The sequence below is a fragment of the Manis pentadactyla genome, chromosome 12 (assembly GCF_030020395.1).
Source record: "Manis pentadactyla isolate mManPen7 chromosome 12, mManPen7.hap1, whole genome shotgun sequence".
NCBI classification, from domain to species: Eukaryota; Metazoa; Chordata; class Mammalia; order Pholidota; family Manidae; genus Manis; species Manis pentadactyla.
The window spans coordinates 80,564,993-80,587,624 of NC_080030.1; the positions used below are offsets into that span (position 1 = coordinate 80,564,993).

Consider the following 22,632-nt stretch of genomic DNA (forward strand, 5'->3'; position numbering starts at 1 on the left):
TACAGTGGAGGACAGAGATTGGCCTCAACTATGAATACAGGATGGGCAAGGATTGGTTTGCAGAAGCTTTGCTGGTATAACCTGAAACCACCCCTATCCCCGAACCCGCAAGGAGGCAGGTCACTCCTGATTGGGAGCTATCAGGGGATTTACATAGGAGGCTGGTTTTGGGTGGTTGCAAGATGAGTAGTAGCTCTCTGCACCTGCCCACCAGAGAAAAGTTTATATAGAGGCTTTAACTGGGTTTATTCACATCTCCAGTCAACACCACATTTCTGTCTCAAGGCTGTATCCTTGGAGCAGCTACTGAGAGCTTTGAACACATATTCCAAGGATAGGACAGAGGCTGGGAAGCTTCCAGTTGCCTGGGTCGTGTCCAAGGGTCAGCTAGAAGCCACATCCTGATGACCTCCTTTAACAACAAATGGGACTTTATTGTTAGGAGCAGGGTGGGGGTCAGAAAATTTTAAAATTACCATAAGAGGAAATATCATGGATAAGGGTGGATTTTTGGCCAAACTGTTATAACAGGATTTTTGCTGAAGACAGGCTAGAATGATCAGGATGAGGAGCCTTATCAGATATTGAGGGTGATAAGGATAGTGAGAGTGGGGGGCTCTGATTAAACTGACTTGGTACTGTTCATGCAAACACTACATTTTGTAAGAAAGTTCACAGATGGGCTTAGGAGAAGGTTCAGAAGTCTGACTAAAAGCTGGGGCAAGTGAAGGATCTCTCACTAGGTTTGCTTAGCTCGGACAGAAATATGAATTGTAAGATTGAAAGAATGGGCCTAGTTTATGAGAAGACTTTAATCATATGATTAAGAGCTTGTATTTCATTTCTAAGTAATTTTCACAATGATAGCAATGTTAAGTAAGGCTAAGTAAGCACTAGGCTAACGTGTGTTTCATAGATTTTATAATTACTTTTCTGAGCTTCAGCATGAAGTAACATGCTCCAAATATTTTTTACTGTGAAAAATTAATTGGCTCTTAGAAAGCTGAAGGTAGTGAAAAGGAGGCTGTTGAAACAGTCCAGGTGGAAACTATTCAGGCGCTGTGGTTTAAAGACCCTTTTGAAAGATACTGTCAACCACAGTCAACTTCAGCTGAAGAAAACAAAACAAAACATCTGAATTTGTTGATAGATTGGATTTGAGAATAGGAAATAAAGCTGCAGTGCAAGCTTGTGTGATTGAGAAGATGATGATGGTGTTTACTTCTGTAACCAAGTAAAAAAAAAAGAAAAAGAAATTCAGAGGATAATAGCAGCACTTGATATGTTATATTTTTGGTATTGGAGTGATATCCTAAGAAAAGTTTGAGAGAGCAGAGTGCCCGTGAAACAGAAAATAAGAGAGTTGTGATCATAACCAAGTTCATTGTTTATCAGCATTTTGGAGGAAACTCAGTATTTATAGAGAGACTGAATAAAGATTTTAAAATAATGAAGCAATGACTTATTTTGGTACTGATTCTGTTAGGCACTTTAGAGTCTACCAAAATATCCAGAGTAAAATCTCTCTTTTGCAAGGTAACACCTCAGCAAGATTCTTTTGTTCTTTCCTGATTTGTGTTTTTAATACTGTTCCATTTCACCTAAACTTAAAATGTGAGAACGGATCAACATTGCAAGAGGTGTAAAGCAGGGGCAAGTCAAGGTATACATAGGGAAATTAAACAGATTATAATATTAGCAAGTACTAAACATTAAAAAGGGATGCTTGAAAAAAGCATGGTAAATCCCAAAGCCAAAATTTAGTTGTTTATGATTCTTGGTTTTAGATTATCCATGCTACTTCTTTCTACAGATATGGCTAATACAAATATGATATGATCAAACCAGAGTGTGTAATTGAACCATGGGTGATGTCCACAGGTTTCATGAAAATGTCAGAAACTTCTTTGAAAAATTTGTTTTCTGAATCTTATTTTATGCCCTCATAATTAACAGCCCTCATGAATTATATCTCCCTTTTGCAAAAGAAAAGCAAAACAAAGCTTATCTTTATTGGATCTTGTAAAGCATTCCTTGGGTGCTGAATAAGAGAATATTTATAAGCTAGAAAGTACCCCTAATCCAATAGGAATTTTCACATCAACCCTGGGAATCCTTAATTTGGGGACAGCCACCCCTATAATTCTTCAACCTGAAGCATCTCTCTAGGATTTAATCCCACTTTAGAGGATATTTTTCCCTCTTTGGATTGTTTCTCAGGTGGGTAGATTATCGCCTTGTAGTACTGTATATAGGTCTTCCACCATGGTCATTTATTGAATTAGGATTATTGTTTTGCAGATACAACCAAAGTGAAACAAAATTCTTTTATATCAGAATTTACAGTCATTCCAACTTTAACCTAAACACTTTCAGTATTTAGCAGTAAGCTAGGTTTGGGGTATTCATTTGTTGAGCTTTGTTCCCTGTGCTTAAGTCAAAGTCTAGAAGGAATGCAGAAATGTATGTACTTACATTATTATAGTGTTTTTAAAAACATAAGTGCAATAGGGAAAGAAAGTACAATGTCGGAAAAATGAGGCATTACAGAATCAACAAAGGCTATATAGTCTGAGCAGGTTTTTGAGAAATGAATAATAGGGGAGAGGTAGGATATTCTAGGCATAAGAATTAAGAGGTATAGTAAAAAGTTCAGAAAACAGTGATTAAGGACCAGGCCTCAGAGTTAGCCTGCCAGAGTTCTTGATTCTTCCTTTTACTCTCTGTGGAACCTTAGACACCAAAGTGTTCATGTGCACATGGCCCCATGCACATACCTACCTTATGGACTTGTTATGGAGATTACATGAGATAATTCAAGTAAAAGAGCTTAGTATAGTGCCTGGTACAGAGTAATGATGAGGTTGTTGTCAGCTGCAATTATTAATCATCATCATCATGAATAATGTATGGACAATGTTTATTTGGCTGGTATGCTTTGAGGGCAGGATAACAATCTTTAACTCAAGGGCTAATGTTTAGTGTGCATTATTACAGCTATTTACTATTTGATGCGTAAAGTAGAATTCCAACTTTCCCAGTAGTGGATAATTTTAGGTTACAATGTATTCTCTAGTTTTCCTATTTTCTATATTGCTTATGTATCACAAAAGTCACAGAATTTTAAGCTAGAAGGAATCTTAAGTTATCACTTTCATAGAATTCAGAGGGTACTTTCACAGATGTATAGCTTTATATATGTATACTTACTTGAAAAAAAAGATGGTTAAATTGTTTGCTATTTGTCACCTTGATTTTGATTTTCCATATTTAGGTTTTTATAGTTTCTATTCGTGTTCATACCAAATATGTACATAAAATGCAATAAAATTCCATCAGAATTTTTACCAACTAGAGATTTGCATCTAGTTAATTTTAAAAGATTTGACCTCTGGGAGTATCATACTTAATAGATTGCCTTTCACAGGGGCTAGATATCCTCCACATTTAAGTAGTTATACTTAAGAAAGATGCTTAAACTGAGCTAATTTTTAAAAAATGTAACTGGACATAGCACATTTTTTATAGTGTTCTTAGAATCTTTCAATTTTTTAAAGCACTTAATAACCACATGAATATAGTCTATTTGAAGGGAGTGAGGTCAACTGTGGCTACACTGGTTAAAGAATAGAACTGTAGTTCTGCTCTTTTCTACAAAGCTTTTGTTAGAGAAAACAAAGCAAAAGGGTGTATGCACTGTGTTCACATTGATAAATTAATTCACTTATTCAAAATATATTTGGGGGCCTACTATGTGTCAACCATTTTTATGAGCCTCCTGATACAGGGCGGAACAAGTCCAGTAAGGCTCCTAACCTCATTTGCAGTCTGGTGGGCGGAGGTAGATGGGAAACAAACAAATAAATAGGACAATTTCAGACTGTAATAAGTGCTAGGAAGGAAATAATGTGATATTCTAGAGTAGATGTTAAGATTGTGAGCCTGGTATAGGCTTTGAGGTAGATTGATAAGAAAAGGCTTCTCTGAGCATTTGATGTTACTTGGAGGATGGGAAGGAATTTGCCGCAGAAAGAGTTGTCCTAAGAGCATTCTGATACAGAGAATAGCAAATACAAAATGCCCTGCAGTGCAAAAAAATGTTGGTGTATTTGAGTTTGGTATTCTTAAAATGACATAATGTGATTTTAAAAGATCTTTGGCTTTTCTATGGAGGATGGGTTATAGGGCTCAAGAATAGAAGCAGGATTCAGTGGTGTGCTGGAGTCTAACTAGTTAGAGTCATAGGAGAGGAAAAGTGGTCATATGCACATTTATTTATTTATTTATTTATTTATTTATTTATTTTATTGAAGGGTAGTTGACACACAGTATTACATTAGTTTCAGGTGTACAACACAGTGATTCAACATTTATATACATGATAATTCTAGGTACCAGCTATCACCATACCAAGTTGTTACAATATTTTGACAATTCCTTATGCTATACATTACATCCTGGTTACTTATTTATTTTACAATTGGAAGTGCGTGTATATATATATATATATTTTGTGTGTGTGTGTGTGAGGGCATCTCTCATATTTATTGATCAAATGGTTGTTGACAACAATAAAATTCTCTATAGGGGGGTCAATGCTCAATGCACAATCATTAATCCATCCCAAGCCTAATTTTCACCAGTCTCCAATCTTTTGAAGCTTAACGAACAAGTTCTTACATGGAGTACAAATTCTTACCTAGTGAATAAGTTACATGGTGAACATTACAGGGGCAGTCATCACAGAAGCTTTCGGTTTTGCTCATGCATTATGAACTATAAACAGTCAGTTCAAATATGAATATTCATTTGATTTTTATACTTGATTTATATGTGGATACCACATTTCTCTCTTTATTATTATTATTTTTAATAAAATGCTGAAGTGGTAGGTAGATACAAGATAAAGGTAGAAAACATAGTTTAGTGTTGTAAGAGAGCAAATGTAGATGATCAGGTGTGTGCCTGTAGACTATGTGTTAATCCAAGCTAGACAAGGGCAATAAAACATCCACGTATGCAGAAGATTTCTCTCAGAACGGGCGGGGGAGGTTCTAAGCCTCACCTCTGTTGATCCCCATTTTCTCACCTGATGGCCCCCCTGCGACTGTGCCTGTCTTAGGTTGTTCCTCCCTTGAGGAATCTTACCCGTCTCTGGCTAACCAGTCATCTTCCGGGGCCATACAGGGAAATGTAAAGTTGATCAGTGAGGGAGAAGCCTTATTGTTTGAAAAGGTTAGCTTTTTACTTCTTTGCATATTTATGCCCTGTGGCTTCTATGCCCAGTATTTGTCTTGAGGTGTCTTTACCCCTTGGAAGAATTATGATACTCGGTAAATTCGATATATGGCACAAATTCTATTTAAGGGTTGTAATTAGGAAGGAAGAAGAAAAGCTATAGAAGTAGGAGGCGGAAGAAAACCTGGGGAGATTGATTATTTCTTTGACATATCTTCTTGTAGAGTAACTTCAGCATGTATAGTTTTTAAACTGCTAAGTAAATTGTGCACACACATTAACATAATAGGAGTACAGTTACGTAACCAAAGCATACCTGTAATTACCAGCCATCTCCAGTGAAACCAAGAAAACCAGTTAGGCACCTTAGGCATTTGTGAAAACTTATCTATGATATGGTGGATAATGTCCAACTGAACTTGAACAGTATGAGAGAATTCAGATAAATTAAAACAACCCATTCCTGGGGACTATTCACATCCCATATGTTCTTTTAACAGTAAATAGTCTGTAGTTGTAAGATTTTGGAGTGCTACAATTTGCACTTCTCCTAATTCTTGGTTGAGTTCCAACCGTATAGATCCAGTCAAATTTGTTGTTTTACTGTATGCACAGGCCAGCTTAGATATCTCCTCCTTCATTCCCATGGCAAGTCCAGGAATTGGTGGGATGAGTGCATCTACACCTGTAGCAGTGCGTGGATCTTTGTTGGGGTTTTTTTGATGATCATCTTCTGGCATGAGTCCTCCCGAGAGTGCTGATGTTGAAAGTTCTTTTTCATATCGTATCTTAGTTCATTTTCGGGGTAGCCAAATTAGGCTTTGATCCTCTGTATAAACACAGACAGACCCTTTGCCTACACTTTTATATGCCCTTTATATCTTTGTGTAGAGCTCATTGGAGGTCACCACACAGGAACTGCTTTTTTTTTTTTAACATTAATCTGCACTTACATGACGAATACTTTGTTTACTAGGCTCACCCCTATACCAGGTCCCCCTATATACCCCTTTACAGTAACTGTCCATCAGCGTAGCAAAATGTTGCAGAATCACTACTTGTCTTCTCTGTGTTGTACAGCCCTCCCCTTTCTCCCACCCCCCTATGGATGCTAATCTTAATACCCCCCTTTTTCTCCCACCCTCTTATCCCTCCCTACCCACACATCCTCCCCAGTCCCTTTCCCTTTGGTACCTGTTAGTCCATTCTTGAGTTCTGTGATTCTGCTGCTGTTTTGTTCCTTCAGTTTTTCCTTTGTTCTTATACTCCACAGATGAGTGAGATCATTTGGTATTTCTCTTTCTCTGCTTGGCTTGTTTCACTGAGCATAATACCCTCCAGCTCCATCCATGTTGCTGCAAATGGTAGAATTTGCCCTTTTCTTATGGCTAAGTAGTATTCCATTGTGTGTATATGTACCACATCTTCTTTATCCATTCATCTATCGATGGACATTTAGGTTGCTTCCAATTCTTGGCTATTGTAAATAGTGCTGCGATAAACATAGGGGTGCATTGGTCTTTCTCATACTTGATTGCTTAATTCTTAGGGTAAATTCCTAGGAGTGCAATTCCTGGGTCAAATGGTATGTTTGTTTTGAGCATTTTGATGTACCTCCATACTGCTTTCCACAATGGTTGAACTAATTTACATTCCCACCAGCAGTGTAGGAGGGTTCCCCTTTCTCCACAGCCTCGCCAACATTTGTTGTTGTTTGTCTTTTGGATGGCAGCCATCCTTACTGGTGTGAGGTGGTACCTCATTGTAGTTTTAATTTGCATTTCTCTGATAATTAGCGATGTGGAGCATCTTTTCATGTGTCTGTTGGCCATCTGTATTTCTTTTTTGGAGAACCGTCTGTTCAGTTCCTCTGTCCATTTTTTAATTGGGTTATTTGTTTTTTGTTTGTTGAGACATGTGAGCTCTTTATATATTCTGGACGTCAAGCCTTTATCGGATGTGTCATTTTCAAATATATTCTCCCGTACTGTAGGGTTCCTTTTTGTTCTATTGATGGTGTCTTTTGCTGTACAGAAGCTTTTCAGCTTAATATAGTCCCACTTGTTCATTTTTGCTGTTGTTTTCCTTGCCCGGGGAGATATGTTCAAGAAGAGGTCACTCATGTTTATGTCTAAGAGGTTTTTGCCTATGTTTTCTTCCAAGAGTTTAATGGTTTCATGACTTACATTCAGGTCTTTGATCCATTTTGAGTTTACTTTTGTATATGGGGTTAGACAATGGTCCAGTTTCATTCTCCTACATGTAGCTGTCCAGTTTTGCCAGCACCATCTCTTGAAGAGACTGTCATTTCGCCATTGTATGTCCATGGCTACTTTGTCAAATATTAATTGACCTATATGCACATTTAGGACATATCTTTAACAAATGGCATTGGAAGCCATAGGACTGGTGGGTATAACTCTTGGAGAGGAGAGAGGAGAGTTCCTGGTTGAGTCTTGAAACACTTCAGCACTTACACAATAATAATAAAATAAAATTTGAATAGAGAAGAAGAGCCAACATAGACTGAAAAAAGATTGGTTAGAAAAGTCAGAACATAGCTTGAGAGTGAGGAGTCCTGGAAGCCGAGAACAGAGGACCACGCACTGCTGATGGGGCGGCTAAGGTGTGAGGCGAGAGAAGCAGCCCCTGGCATCGGCTGGCGCCCTTTACTGCCAGCCTGTCTGTATGTGCTTCCCTTGGCAGGATGGTGTCAAAAAGTGATTTTGTGGAGGGTCAAAGACTGAATAGGAGGTAAGGAAATGAAATAGTATTAGAAAGATCTTTCAAAAAACTTTGTAGTAAGAGAGAACTGAGAAATGGGCTGGTAGCCACAGAGCTTGCGGGGGTCAAGAGGAGGCTAGTTAGTTTTCCACTGCAGGAGATTCCAGGGCTTGTCTGCAGGCCAATGACAATGACACTGGTTTATTTACATTCACAAGACAGCTAGAGATAGGTTAGTGAGAGTCTTCCGTTTTCCATCTTGCTGTCAATAAGTTCAGAGCCATATCCGGTCATATTTAATTACAACTTGCTTCCTAGTGCAATATATTGTTTTTATTGGTAAGAATGATGAGAGTGACTTTTTAGAGCATTTTCTATAGGCCAGACACTTTGTTAACTTTAATATGTTCTTTACTTAGTTTTGACAACCATTGAACTGGTTATCGTCTTTTTTTTTATTACAGTATTATTGGTATACTCTCTTATGAAGGTTTCACATGAAAAAACAATGTGGTTACTACATTTACCCATATTACCAAGCCCCCACCCATACCCCAATGCAGTCACTGTCCATCAGTCTAGTAAGATGTCACAGATTCACTATTTGCCTTCTCTGTGCTACACTGTTTTCCCAGTGATCCCTCACACCATATGTACTAAACATAATACCCCTCAATCCCCTTCTCCCTCCCTCCCCATCCGCCCTCCCACACCCCTCCCCTTTGGTAACCACTAGTTCCTTCTTGGAGTCTCTGAGTCTGCTGTCATTTTGTTCCTTCAGTTTTGCTTCATTGTTATACTCCACAAATGAGGGAAATCATTTGGCACTTGTCTTTCTCTGCCTGGCTTATTTCACTGAGCATCGTGTCCTCTAGCTCCATCCATGTTGTTGCAAATGGTAGAATTTGTTTCTTTCTTATGGCTGAATAGTATTCCATTGTGTATATGTACCACCTCTTCTTTATCTATTCATCTACTGATGGATACTTAGGTTGCTTCCATTTCTTGGCTATTGTAAAAAGTGCTGCGATAAACATAGGGGTGCATATGTCTTTTTGAATCTGAGAAGTTGTATTCTTCGGGTAAATTCCAAGGAGTGGGATTCCCAGGTCAAATGGTATTTCTATTTTTAGTTTTTTGAGGAACCTCCATATTGCTTTCCACAATGGTTGAACTAGCTTACATTCCCACCAGCAGTGTAGGAGGGTTCCCCTTTCTCTGCATTCTTGCCAGCATTTGTTGTTCTTAGTCTTTTCGATGCTGGCCATCCTTACTGGTTTGAGGTGATATCTCATTGTGATTTTAATTTGCATTTCCCTGATGATTAGTGATGTGGAGCATCTTTTCATGCGTTTGTTGGCCATCTGGATTTCTTCTTTGGAGAACTGTCTCTTCATATCCTCTGCCCATTTTTTTATTGGGTTATTTACTTTTTGGGTATTGAGGCATGTAAGTTCTTTATATATTTTGGACGTTAACCCCTTGTCGGATATGTTATTTACAAATATATTCTCCCATACTGTAGGATGCCTTTTTCTTTTGGTGATGGTGTCCTTTGCTGTACAGAAACTTTTTAGTTTTATGTAGTCCCATGAGTTCATTTTTGGTTTTCTTTCCCTTTCTTGAGGAGATGGGTTCAGGAAGAAGTTGCTCATGCTTATATTCAGGAGATATTTGCCTATGTTGTCTTCTAAGAGATTTATGGTTTCATGACTTACATGCAAGTCTTTAATCCATTTCAAGTTTACTTTTGTGTATGGGGTTAAACAATAATCCAGTTTCATTCTCTTGCATGTAGCTGTCCAGTTTTGTGAACACCAGCTGTTGAAGAGGCTGTCATTTCCCCATTGTATGTCCATGGCTCCTTTATCGTATATTAATTGACCATATACGATTGGGTTTATATCAGGGCTCTCTAGTCTGTTCCATTGGTCTATGGGTCTGTTCTTGTGCCAATACCAAATTGTCTTGCTTACTGTGGCTTTGTAGTAGAGCTTGAAGTTGGGGAGCATAATACCCCCAAGCTATATTCTTCCTTCTCAGGATTGCTTTGGCTATTCGGGGTCTTTTGTGGTTCCATATGAATTTTAGGATGATTTTCTCTAGTTTGTTGAAGAATGGTGTTGGTATTTTGTTTGGGATTGCATTGAATCTGTAGATTGATTTAGGCAGGCTGGCCATTTTGACAATATTAATTCTTCCTATCCATGAGCACGGAATGTGTTTCCATTTATTGGTATCTTCTTTAATTTCTGTCCTGAGTGTCTTGTAGTTTTCAGAGTATAGGTCTTTCATTTCCTTGGTTAGGTTTATTCCTAGGTATTTTATTCTCTTTGATGCAACTGTGAATGGAATTGTTTTCCTGATTTCTCTCTCTGCTAGTTCATTGTTAGTGATAAGAATGCCACAGATTTCAGTGTATTAATTTTGTATCCTGCAACTTAGCTGAATTCAGATATTAGATCTAGTAGTTTAGAAGTGAATTCTTTAGGTTTTTTATGTGCAATATCATGTCATCTGCCAACAAGGACAGTTTAACTTCTTCCTTTCCAATCTGGATGCCTTTTCTTTCTTTTGTCTGATTGCTGTGGCAAGGACCTGCAGTACTATGTTGAATAGAAGTGGGGAGAGTGGGCATCCTTGTCTTGTTCCCGATCTTAAAGGAAAAGCTTTCAGCTTCTCGCTTTTAAGTATGATATTGGCTGTGGGTTTGTCATATATGACCTTTATTATTTTGAGGTACTTGCCCTCTATACCCATTTTGTTGAGAGTTTTTATCATGAATAGATGTTGAATTTTGTTGAATGCCTTTTCAGGATCTATGGAGATGATAATGTGGTTTTTGTCCTCCTTTTTGTTGATGTGGTGGATGATGTTAATGGATTTTCGAATGTTGTACCATCCTTGCATCCCTGGGATGAACCCCACTTGGTCATGGTGTATGATCCTCTTGATGTATTTTTGAATTCAATTTGCTAATATTTTGTTGAGTATTTTTGCATCTATGTTCATCAGGGATATTGGTCTGTAATTTTCTTTTTTGGTGGTGTCTTTGCCTGGTTTTGGTATTAGAGTGATGCTGGCCTCATAGAATGAGTTTGGAAGTATTCTCCCTTCTTCTACTCTTTGGGAAACTTTAAGGAGGATGAGTATTAGGTCTTTAATAAATGTTTGATAAAATTCAGTGGTGAAGCCATCTGGTCCAGGGATTTTGTTCTTAGGTAGGTTTTTGATCACCAGTTCAATTTCATTGCTGGTATTCGGTCTGTTCAGATTTTCTGTTTCTTCCTTGGTTAGCCTTGAAAGGTTGTATTTTTCTAGAAAGTTGTCCATTTCTTCTAGGTTGTCCAGGTTGTTAGCATATAATTTTTCATAGTATTCTCTAATAATTCTTTGTATTTCTGTGGTGTCTGTAGTGATTTTTCCTTTCTCATTTCTGATTCTGTTTATGCGAGTACTCTCTTTTTTTCTTGATAAGCCTGACTAGGGATTTATCTATTTTGTTTATTTTCTCAAAAAACCAGCTCCTGCTTTCATTGAGTCTATTGTTTTATTCTTCTTGATTTTATTTATTTCTGCTCTAATCTTTATTATGTCCCTCCTTCTACTAACTTTGGGCCTCATTTGTTCTTCTTTTTCTAATTTTGTTAATTGTGAATTTCCACTGCTCATATGGGATTGTTCTTTCCTGATGTAGGCCTGTATTACAATATACTTTCCTCTTAGCATGGCCTTCGCTGCATCCACAGATTTTTGCGGTGTTGTATTACTGTTGTCATTTGTCTCCATATATTGCTTGATCTCTATTTTTATTGGGTCATTGATCCATTGGTTATTTAAGAGCATGTTGTGAAGCCTCCATGTGTTTCTGGGATTTTTCATTTTCTTTGCATAATTTATTTCTAGTTTCATACCTTTGTGGTCTGAGAAACTGGTTCGTACAATTTCGATCTTTTTGAATTTAGTGAGGCTCTTTTTGTGGCCTAGCGTATGATCTATTCTTGAAAATGTTCCATGTGCACTTGAGAAGAATGTGTATTCTGCTGCTTTTGGGTGTAGAGTTCTGTAGATGTCAATTAGGTTCATCTGTTCTAATGTGTTGTTCAATGCCTCTGTCTCACTATTTTCTCTCTTGTTGATCTGTCCTTCAGAGTGAATGGTGTGTTGAAGTCTCCTAGAATGAATGCATTGCATTCTGTTTCCCCTTTTAATTCTTTTAGTATTTGTTTCACATATGTAGATTGCTCCTGTGTTGGGCGCATAGATGTTTATAACAGTTATATCTTCTTGTTGGATTGATCCTTTTATCATTATGTAATGTCCTTTGTCTGTTGTGACTTTTGAACTCTGTTTTGTCTGATGCAAGTACTGCAACTCCTGCTTTTTCTCCCTATTAGTTGCATGAAATATCTTTTTCCATCCCTTCACTTTTACTCTGTGTATGTCTTTGGGTTTAAAGTGAGTCTCTTGTATGCAACATATAGATGGGCCTTGTTTCTTTATCCATTCAGTGACTCTATGTCTTTTGATTGGTACATTCAGTCCATTTACATTTAGGGTGATTATCGATAGGTATGTACCTATTGCCATTGCAGGCTTCAGATTCATGGTTAACCAAAGGTTCAAGGTTAACTTCCTTACTATCTCTGAGTCTTACTTAACTCACTTAGTATGCTGTTACAAACACAATCTAAAGGTTCTTTTTTTTTCTCCTCCTTTTTCTTCCTCCTTCTTTCTTTATATATTAGGTATCATATTCTGAACTCTTTGTCTATCCCTTGATTGACTTTGGGGATAGTTAATTTAATTTTACATTTGCTTAGTAATTAGCTGTTCTACTTTCTTCACTGTGGTTTTATTACCTCTGGTTACAGCTGTTAAACCTCAGGAACACTTCCATCTATAGCAGTCCCTCCATATATAGCAGTCCTATATACATTGTAGAGATGGTTTGTGGGAGGTAAATTCTCTCAGCTTTTGCTTATCTGGGAATTGTTTAATCCCTCCTTCAAATTTAAATGATAATCTTGCTGGGTAAAGTAATCTTGGCTCATGGCCCTTCTACTTCATTGCATTAAATACATAATGCCACTATCTTCTGGCCTATAAGGTTTCTCATGATAGTCTGATGGGCTTTCCTTTGTATATGATCTTATTTCTCTCTCTGGCTGCTTTTAATAGTCTGTCCTTATCCTTGATCTTTGCCATTTTAATTACTATATGTCTTGGTGTTGTCTGCCTTGGATCCCTTGTGTTGGGACATCTGTGCATCACCATGGCCTGAGAGACTATCTCCTTTCCCAAATTGGGGAAGTTTTCAGCAATTACCTCCTCAAAGACACTTTCTATCCCTTTTTCTCTCTCTTCTTCTTCTAGTACCCCTATTATGTGAATATTTTTCCATTCAGATTGGTCACACAGTTCTCTCAATATTCTTTCATTGTTAGAGATCCTTTTTTCTCTCTGCGCCTCAGCTTGTTTTTATTCCTCTTCTCTAGTTTCTATTTCATTTATCGTCTCCTCCACTGTATCTAATCTGCTTTTTTTTATATCATTTATCTACAATTACATGAGGAACATTTATGTTTACTAGACTCCCCCCTTCACCAAGTCCCCCCCACATACCCCATTAGTCACTGTCCATAGGTGTAGTAAGATGCTGTAAAATCACTACTTGTCTTCTCTGTGTTGCACAGCCCTCCCCGTGCCCCCCTGCCACATTATACATACTAATCGTAAGGCACCCTTTATTCTCCCCTGCCTTCTCTCTCCCTTCCCACCCATCCTCCCCAGTCCCTTTTCCTTTGGTAACTGTTAGTCCTTTCTTGGGTTCTGTGATTCTGCTGCTGTTTTGTTCCTTCGGTTTTGCCTTTGTTCTTATATTCCACATATGAGTGAAATCATTTGGTACTTGTCTTTCTCCGTGTGGCTTATTTCACTGAGCATAATACCCTCTAGCTCCATCCATGTTGTTGCAAATGGTAGGATTTGTTTTCTTCTTATGGCTGAATAATATTCCATTGTGTATATGTACCACATCTTCTTTATCCATTCATCTACTGATGGATGCTTCAGTTGCTTCCATTTCTTGGCTATTGTAAATAGTGCTGCGATAAGCAGAGGGGTGCATCTGTCTTTTTCAAATTGGGCTGCTGCATTCTTAGGGTAAATTCCTAGGAGTGGGATTCCTGGGTCAAATGGTATTTCTATTTTGAGTTTTTTGAGGAACCTCCATACTGCTTTCCACAATGGTTGAACTAATTTACATTCCCACCAGCAGTGTTGGAGGGTTCCCCTTTCTCCACAACCTTGCCAACATTTGTTGTTGTTTGTCTTTTGGATGGTGGCGATTCTTACTGGTGTGAGGTGCTATCTCACTGTGGTTTTAATTTGCATTTCTCTAATGACTAGCGATGTGGAGCATCTTTTCATGTGTCTGTTGGCCATCTGAATTTCTTCTTTGGAGAACTGTCTGTTCAGCACCTTTACCCATTTTTTAATTGGATTGTTCACTTTTTGTTTGTTAAGGTGTGTGAGCTCTTTATGTATTTTTTATGTCTACCCTTTATCAGATCTGTCATTTATGAATATATTCTCCCATACTAATCTGCTTTTAATACCATTCATTGTGCTGTTCAACGATTGCATCTCTGACCAGAATTCATTCATGAGTTCTTGAATATCTTTCTGCACCTCCATGAGCATGTTAATGATTTTTATTTTGACCTCCCTTTCAGGAAGATTCATGAGGTTGATGTCATTTAAATCTTTCTCAGGAGTTGTATTAATGATTTTTCTTTGAACCAGCTTCCTTTTGCATTTCATATTTGTGTATGGTGCCCTCTAGTGTTCAGAAGCTCTACTGTCTGGAGCTGCTCAGCCGCTCAAGCAATGTCAGGGGTCACAGGGGATTGGGATTGGTGCCTGGGGGGAAGAAAAGAGCTGTTTCCTGCTTCCCATCTGCTATGCCTGTCTCCACTGCCTGAACCAGTGGGCCAAGCACATAGGTATAAGCCTCTATGCTTTGCGTTTGTAGTTGCTGTAGACAGTTGTTCCCTCTGGCTGGCCTAATGCCAGGGTAAGGTTTGCTGGTTTGCGAGTCAGGTGGGACTGGCCGGGGGAAAGGCACAGTAGGCTGCATATCACGGAGGGGGTCCTTGGAGTTGTGTAGCCAGCCAGGGAGCTGGAGCACCTGACGATCGTGAAAGCTCCCAACCTGCTGGGCAGAGCGCATCCAGACAGTTCCTGTCCTATCTCCTGAGCAGTAAGCTTTGTACAGTCCTTGCCCCTTTAGCAGCCATCTTGCTAAGCGCTTCCTTGTTAGGAAGTCCCTCAAACTGTCCACCTTTCTTTTGTCGTAGAGTAGCCAGATATGGATCCCTGCTTTCCACAAGCAGCTGGAATCTCAGTCTCTCCAGGAATTCTGCCTGTCTTAGCTTTCCAACTCCCTAATTTATGAGAGTACCATGCAAGCACCATGAAATGTAGGTCTGTGCTCCCAGAGCAGACCTCCGGAGTTAGATATTCAGCAGTTCCAGGCCTCCACTCCCTCCCTGCTCCTTTTCTTTTCCTTCCACCTTAGAAAATTTTTAGCTAAGAAAATGAGCTGGGGTGGGGGAAGGACTTAGGTCCCACCAGGCCACAGCTTTCGTGCGTTACCCTGTTCCATGAGGTCTGCTCTTTCCTCCAAGTGTATGCAGTCTGGCGCCATCCTCTTTCCTGTTGCTCTTTCATTATTAGTTGTATTAATTATATTTTCGTATTATATTAGGTTTTAAGAGGAAGCCTTTGTCTCACCTCGCACGCTGGCATCTTTAATCTCATCTATCATCTATTATTATAGATGTAGAAACTGAAGCTTGGGCATCTTGCCCAGGTTGTAGAGTTCAGTATTAGAAGTAGGATTTGGGATTCCTAGCTATCTTGACTTTAACTCCTGTGTTTGGAGGCCCTTACTGCCTATCTTATCATGAGCTGGGGTTTCTATAAAACATTTTTTATTGTTTGAATATGTGTATGTTTTGGGATGTGCCACCACCTTTCTGGAGAAGAGGCAGCATAATAAAGTTTCCTTGAGAAACCATATGAATATGTTATGCTTGCATTGTGATCTAAGCCAGTGGTGTTAAAAATGTGATATGTGGGTCATTCACAAATTCTTAAGGAAACAAATACAGAACCAAAGCAAGCATTTAAAAACATCTATAACAATTTCATGTTGGTGCAACAACTAATTTTACATTTTAAAAAAGTATCAGTCAATAGTTGATTGGGGGTAAAACTGGCTCTTCACTATAGTTAGTTTGAGAGGTACTAATCTAATCCATCTTAAAATATAGAAAAAAATATCCAAGAACTGGAATTCATGATTATTATATATTGGGTAAAAATTTTTAAATGGTGCATCCCTACACTTCTTTCTGATATATAATGAGTGATTTTATTTGCATTAAAATCATTGAGGAAGCATACATTTAGTCCCAATATCTGACCATCGTTTCACACAAAAGAAAATACTATTGCTCCCTGCTGATGAACTTCTACAGAATGCCCTTCTTCTTAATCCTACTTAAATATTTAGAAAATTTTTAGGTAAGAAAATCCACATTTCTTTTGTTACACAGAATTTTTAGCTGTGAATACATAAAAGAGTTGTAAACCCCACAAACTGACTTACTCATTATTAATTAGTTTTTTTAATACCAAAGAAGAAAAGTGTACCTGAGGAATATGTCAATTGAGGTAATATTGCTTCACAGTTATTATAAGATTACAGTAAACATATTTTCATTGATAGAAATTACTGCTAAATTGATTTTCAGGTTAGTCTTCCCCATTCATAAATACTGTATATCTTATTTTCAGTTGTACATGTTGTATTGGAAATATTGCTAAGAAAAAATCATGTCCCTGTTCAGTGAAGTTTATACATGTGCTTTATACTCTGTCTACCACTAGTACATTCCTAGGTTTATTGATTAGAATTCAGTTATTTTATACTATTTTATACACCTTCAGAAAATCAGGATTTTCCCTGAGTTTAATTTGGTTTTGCAGTTCTTTCTTCTTTGGTTTTTCAGAAACAAAACTAGAAGTGTTTTAGTTTGTATTTATTCTAAGCTTTATTCCATATTTCATTGTATATTAGTATTTATTTTATGTTTATAGCTTTGTATTAATATGTCAGTCCTTTGTATCTGAAGCATATATTGATATATGTGTGTTTATATTTATGTTCAAATATAATTTTATAAAAATTTAGAAACCATAGATTGATGATAAAACAGCTTGTAGGATTTTTAATTTATTCCCAGTAACCACTATGTCTGAATCCAGCTCGAGCCTCAAGTTTTGTAAGTTATGTGCTGTGCAACATACAGATATGTATAAAACATAATTCTTGCTCTCAAAGACTTCTTGTAGTTCTTCTATAAAACAAAAGCAGTTTGAAATGGAAGGTTGCTAAGATTATATTTGATTCACTTATTTAAGTTCACATTCATCTTGGATTTCTAATAGTGCTTCAAAATACTGCTTTATGTTTGGTTTGCCACTCTGAGAGTTCAGATTATGAAGGTATAATGATAAGGTAAAGTGGGTTTTTTCTTCATAAATTTTGTATTATTTCAAGTCCCTAGGGTCAAATATCACAATTGTAAAGAGAGAACTAGATTGGTTGTATTGCACAATGTATCTTAGACTTTGTTCTTCACTTCCATCCCACCCAATAGGGAATGGAAGTATCTTGAGGTCAGGAATATTCTCTTTAGTCAGTTCCCAAACATAGTATTTGGCACATAGTGCACTGAAGTGAATAATTTCATATGTCAAGTGGCTCAATATTTAAGGTGATTGTTCTCTCCAAAGGCAGGATTTGGGATTTGTCTGTTCTCATTTTTATGGATAAAAAGATTGAAGTAGATAATTGGGAAGTTTGTACTGCTTCTCTTCAGCACTACCTTAAACAAGGAAATTTTGATTTAATAAATTAGTAAATTTTTAGCTTTTTTCAATGCAAACAGGTTTTACAAATATAGTTTATAGTGTCAGAGTAATGAACTTACTTTTTCTGAAGATGATATAAGATGCTATTTTTTTGAGAATATTGTAAAAGTAGTATATTATCTGTCAATGAAATGTAAGACATAACATGTGTATGTAATTTGAGGTAGTTCACAGATCCTGGAGGACCATTTTATATAGATACAGACACATATATAAATATATATCTTTAGTAAGATATTATTCACATACCATACAATTAATCTATTTAAAGTGTATATTTTAGTGGCTTTCAATACATTCATAGTGTTGTGTAACCATCCTTAAAATCAATTTCAGAGCATTTTGTCATCCCCAAAAGAACCCCCTTTCTCAATAGGAGTCCCTCTTCTTTAACCTGCAATTCCTTCCTCCCCTTACCTCAACCTTAACCAAAAACTAATTTACTTTCTGTCTCTATAAACTTATCTGTTCTGGACATTTCATAAAAATGGAATCATAAGTTTCTGGTGTCTTGTGAATCATTTGTTTCACTTGGCATGTTTTCAAAGTTTCTCCATGTTACAGTATATATCAGTATTTCATTCCTTTTTGTGACTGAATTCATTGTATTTTATTTATCCACACATCAGTTGATGGACATTTCGGTTGTTTCCCCTTTTCAGCTGTTATGAATTATACTTCTTTGTACATTCACTTACAGGTTTTTGTGTGGATATGTGTTCATTTCTCTTGGGTATATACCATATATACTCAGTTATAATCCTAAATAGAATTGCTGATTTGTATGGTAATTCTGTTTAACCTTTTGAAAACTGCCTATTTTCCAAAGCAGCTGTACCAATATACATTCCCACCAGCAGTGTACAAGGGTTCCAGTTTCTCCATGTCTTTGCCAATTCTTGTTACTGTGTTTTTTATTTATAGCCATCCCTAGTAGATATGAAGTATCTTATTGTGGTTTGGATTTGCATTTCTCTGATGGTTAATGATGTTGAGTATCATTATTGACCATTTGTATATCTTCTTTGGAGAAATTTCTGTTCACATCCTTTGACCATTTTTAAATTTGTCCTTTTATTATTGACTTATAAGAGATCTTTATGTAACTAGTTCAAGTCCCCTATCAGAAATATGGGGGATATATTTTTTTCCATTCTGTTAGTTGTCTATTCACTTTCTTGATGATATCCTTTGAAACACAAAGGTTTTTAATTTTGATGAAGTCCAATTTATCTTTTTGTTTTTATGTCATTGCTTGTAGTGCTTTTAGAGTTATATCCAAGATGACTGCTTAGCCCTAGGTCACAAAGATTTACTCCTGTATTTTCTTCTAAGAGTTTTATAGTTCTAGCTGTATAGATCTAACTTGGATATATGATCCATTTTGAGTGGATTTGTATGTAGGTGTGAGGAAGGTGTCAACCTCATTGTTTTACTTGTGCATATCCAGTTGTCCCCAAACCATTTGTTGAAAAGATCATTTTTACCCCCATTTAATTGTACTGGTATCCCTTGAGGCCCATTCTTAGACCATCGTGCAGATCCATGAACCCAGTTCTAAGGAAAGGTGTAGAGTTAGTGAAAAGTCAGCATACCAAAAAAGTGGGGAAGAGGCTACATTACTTTTTAAGTTGAGCCTCAGTTAAATCTTTGTAACTACTCTGTATTAGTTATCTATTGCTGCATAGCAAATTATCCACTAACTCAGTGGCCTAAAACAGCAAAATTTCTAAAGCTCATGAACCAAGAGACATAGTGGTGTAGCTCTGGTTCAGAGTTCCTCACTGAGTTACAGTGGAGATGTCTGTTGCTGCGGCGGTCAGATCAAGGCTTGCCCTGGGGGTGGAGGGTCTGCTCCTGAGGTGGCTCACCCACTGGCTGTCGGCAGAAAGCCTCTGTCCCTTAGCACAGGAGCCTCCTTAGGGCTTCTTCAAGTGTTCTCGTGACATGGACCTAGCTTTCCCTAGAGCTAGTGACCTAAAAGAGAGAGTAAAGAGGAAGCTCAAGTGCTTTTATGACCTAGTCTTGGCCATTACATTCTCACTTCTGCCTTACTATTTCATTAGTAGTGAGTCACAAAATTCATCCCAAGGAGCGGGAGGATTTTGGAATTATTATCAAAGAATTTGTGGATGTTTTATGACACCACATATAGTTGTCTCTTTTATTAAAAAGTAAGGTCCAATTCCAAACAGCTGATGTTCCTTCATACTGCATACCCATTTATAGCTTACTAAAAGAAGATGATCTCCAAGTCATTCATTTCTTTTTCTTTTTCCTGTTTTGTTTTTGGTGTTTGTTGCATGTCCTTGATGTTTCCAACCTAACCTGTCTTGGTATATTTTAGGATCAAAACAAAATGGAGGAGTATGTATATCAGAATGTTACATCGCAAGTGTGACAGAAATAATATGATTTCTAAATTGGAACAAGTGTCAAAATATTTCCTATTCTTTTATATCCCTAAGTTCTCACAGTTATTTTTCCAGTTCTTAGAAAGGCATACATGACTAGTTATTTTTGAAGCTGTCTTTGAATATTTCTGTGACCCTGCATAATAGCTGACCAGAGTTTTGACCACCTCTAACTCAAGAAACATTTAAAAATGAGCCATTAATTCTGTAGCAAGAGCATATGAACCCACTTTCATACTTTACTTTGTAACTTTGGTTCCTCCTGAAAACTTTTTTGTAGGTAATGATTTTACATGACTTTGGAACTGGTCTCTAGTGGGACCTTGTGGGAGGATGAACACAGAAGAGCTGGAATTATTGAGTGACTCCAAATACCGAAACTATGTAGCTGCAATTGACAAAGCACTGAAGAATTTTGAATACTCCAGTGAATGGGCAGATTTGATATCAGCGCTTGGAAAACTTAATAAGGTATGTCTGTCTTATCCATTTCATAAAAAAGTAAAAGTCAGAAATCTGCATCTGTACTTACTAGGTTTCTCTAAACCTTGAAGTAAAGACTTAAAAACATATCTAGATCTCATAATTACTCTTGGTACTGCTATTTTACTTCACAATTTATACCTATCTATTCAGGCATATTTTTGAGGCCAAAACAAGTATACTACTTGAAAAATATAGTTATTCCATCATTACCTGTAAAAACACAAGATTAGGAAGCAAATATGCTAACTTTGAGGGCTAATCAGCTTCTGTAATTGAGCATCAGATATGGTTCTTGAGTGCCTGGAAGCAAAATGAAAAACTGCATATGGAAAGTGGTAAATGTTATGTTCTTTCCAAATAGTATGTAGCGGTAAGGAACTATTTTATATCTAGGCAGTCCTTAATTATGTTAAGTACTTTTTGCAAAACTGACAAGTACTCGCTTAGACCTTGAAAGGTGGCCTTGAATGAACCTTCTTGACATATTTTGGTTTTGTCCACTATGGTTATGGTGGCGGCATCAATTCATAGCTTTAAATTTTGACTTCCTTTTATTTTTTTTAACTTAGATCTGAATTTTCTTACTTTACACCTGTAGTTTCGATTTTGGGTTTTTTAAATAGTTGTTATTAAATAGAGACGCTTCTAAATAATAAGTGGACTTGGGGAGCAGACAGGGAAGGAGAGCTCTTCCACTAACACCAAACAGTTTGGGATATGAATATTGGGAAAAAAATGTTTTAAAATATATACCAAGGACATTAGTTTTCAACCTCATACTTACTATAGATAATTGACTCTTATCTTCAAATCTTCCATTTCTCAATGTACCAAGGATTTATCTTAAAATTAGATAAACAAATGTCTGTTTGACATGTTAGCTTATAACATTTATCATTTGAATTTAATAAATTCTCAATTTTTTTACAACATCCCCAAGAAATTGAATCTAAAAATACAAGTTTGCTTAAAGGTAGTTAGATTCTTTTTTGTTCTGAAAAGTTGCTTTCTGAAGATTTACTAGGAACTTTGTTTAAAAGCAATTCATTATGCCTAATTAAGTACCTAATTAGTTTTGTGTAGTTAACCAATATTCATGAAAATAGATTTCACTGTATCCAGATAACACAACGGGAAGTATGTAAGTCATTTATGAAACATACTTAAAAACATGAAACATTTTTGGTGAAACAAGACAGGGATTATATATACATATGTATAGAGAGAAAGAGAGAAGATAGTCTAAATATGTTTTACTATAACAATTTGTTTACTAATATACTAAATTTTCATCTCATCCATACAAGTTTTCCAACTCAGAAATCCTTTTAGGAAATGGTGCTATATTTTCCTTTTTTAAAAAAAATTATTTGGTATTAATATAATTTCTTTATTGAAGCATATTTTTTTATAGATCATTAAATTTCCTTCAACAGATGTACTTCTGGTAATGTAGTTTTCTTTAAAGTATGTGTTAATATTGGCTCTTTGCTCTTGTGTCCAAAATTCAAATTAATATTCTAGAAATGCAAGGCAGCTAGTTTGAGAGACTAAAATGTTTTTCATAGCTGTGTTCATATTGGTGTTTTGCCCTTAATTTGCTTTTCACTTATAGATATCAATTATTTACATTCTTTACATCCGATTTAAAACTGAATTAAAGGCTTATAGTGGAAACAACATTGAAAATGTTATATGTAAGTGGACATCATTTAGCGCCTTCACTTTTCTTAATGAACTAGGAGATCTAGTGCTAACTCTTGTT

At 36.7% G+C, this 22,632-nt stretch overlaps 1 protein-coding gene across 9 annotated transcripts in view; it reads left to right on the top strand.

Annotated features, from left to right (window-relative positions):
• DOP1A (DOP1 leucine zipper like protein A) overlaps nt 1-22,632 on the top strand; it is a 134,860-nt gene that overhangs the window by 17,457 nt on the left and 94,771 nt on the right. For all 9 annotated transcript variants that reach the window (XM_036896955.2, XM_036896946.2, XM_036896951.2 and 6 more), the window contains exon 2: nt 20,662-20,852. In XM_036896955.2, coding sequence (XP_036752850.2) covers nt 20,715-20,852 — 138 coding nt within the window. In that variant the 5' untranslated portion in view covers nt 20,662-20,714. The remainder of the gene's footprint in view (nt 1-20,661; nt 20,853-22,632) is intronic.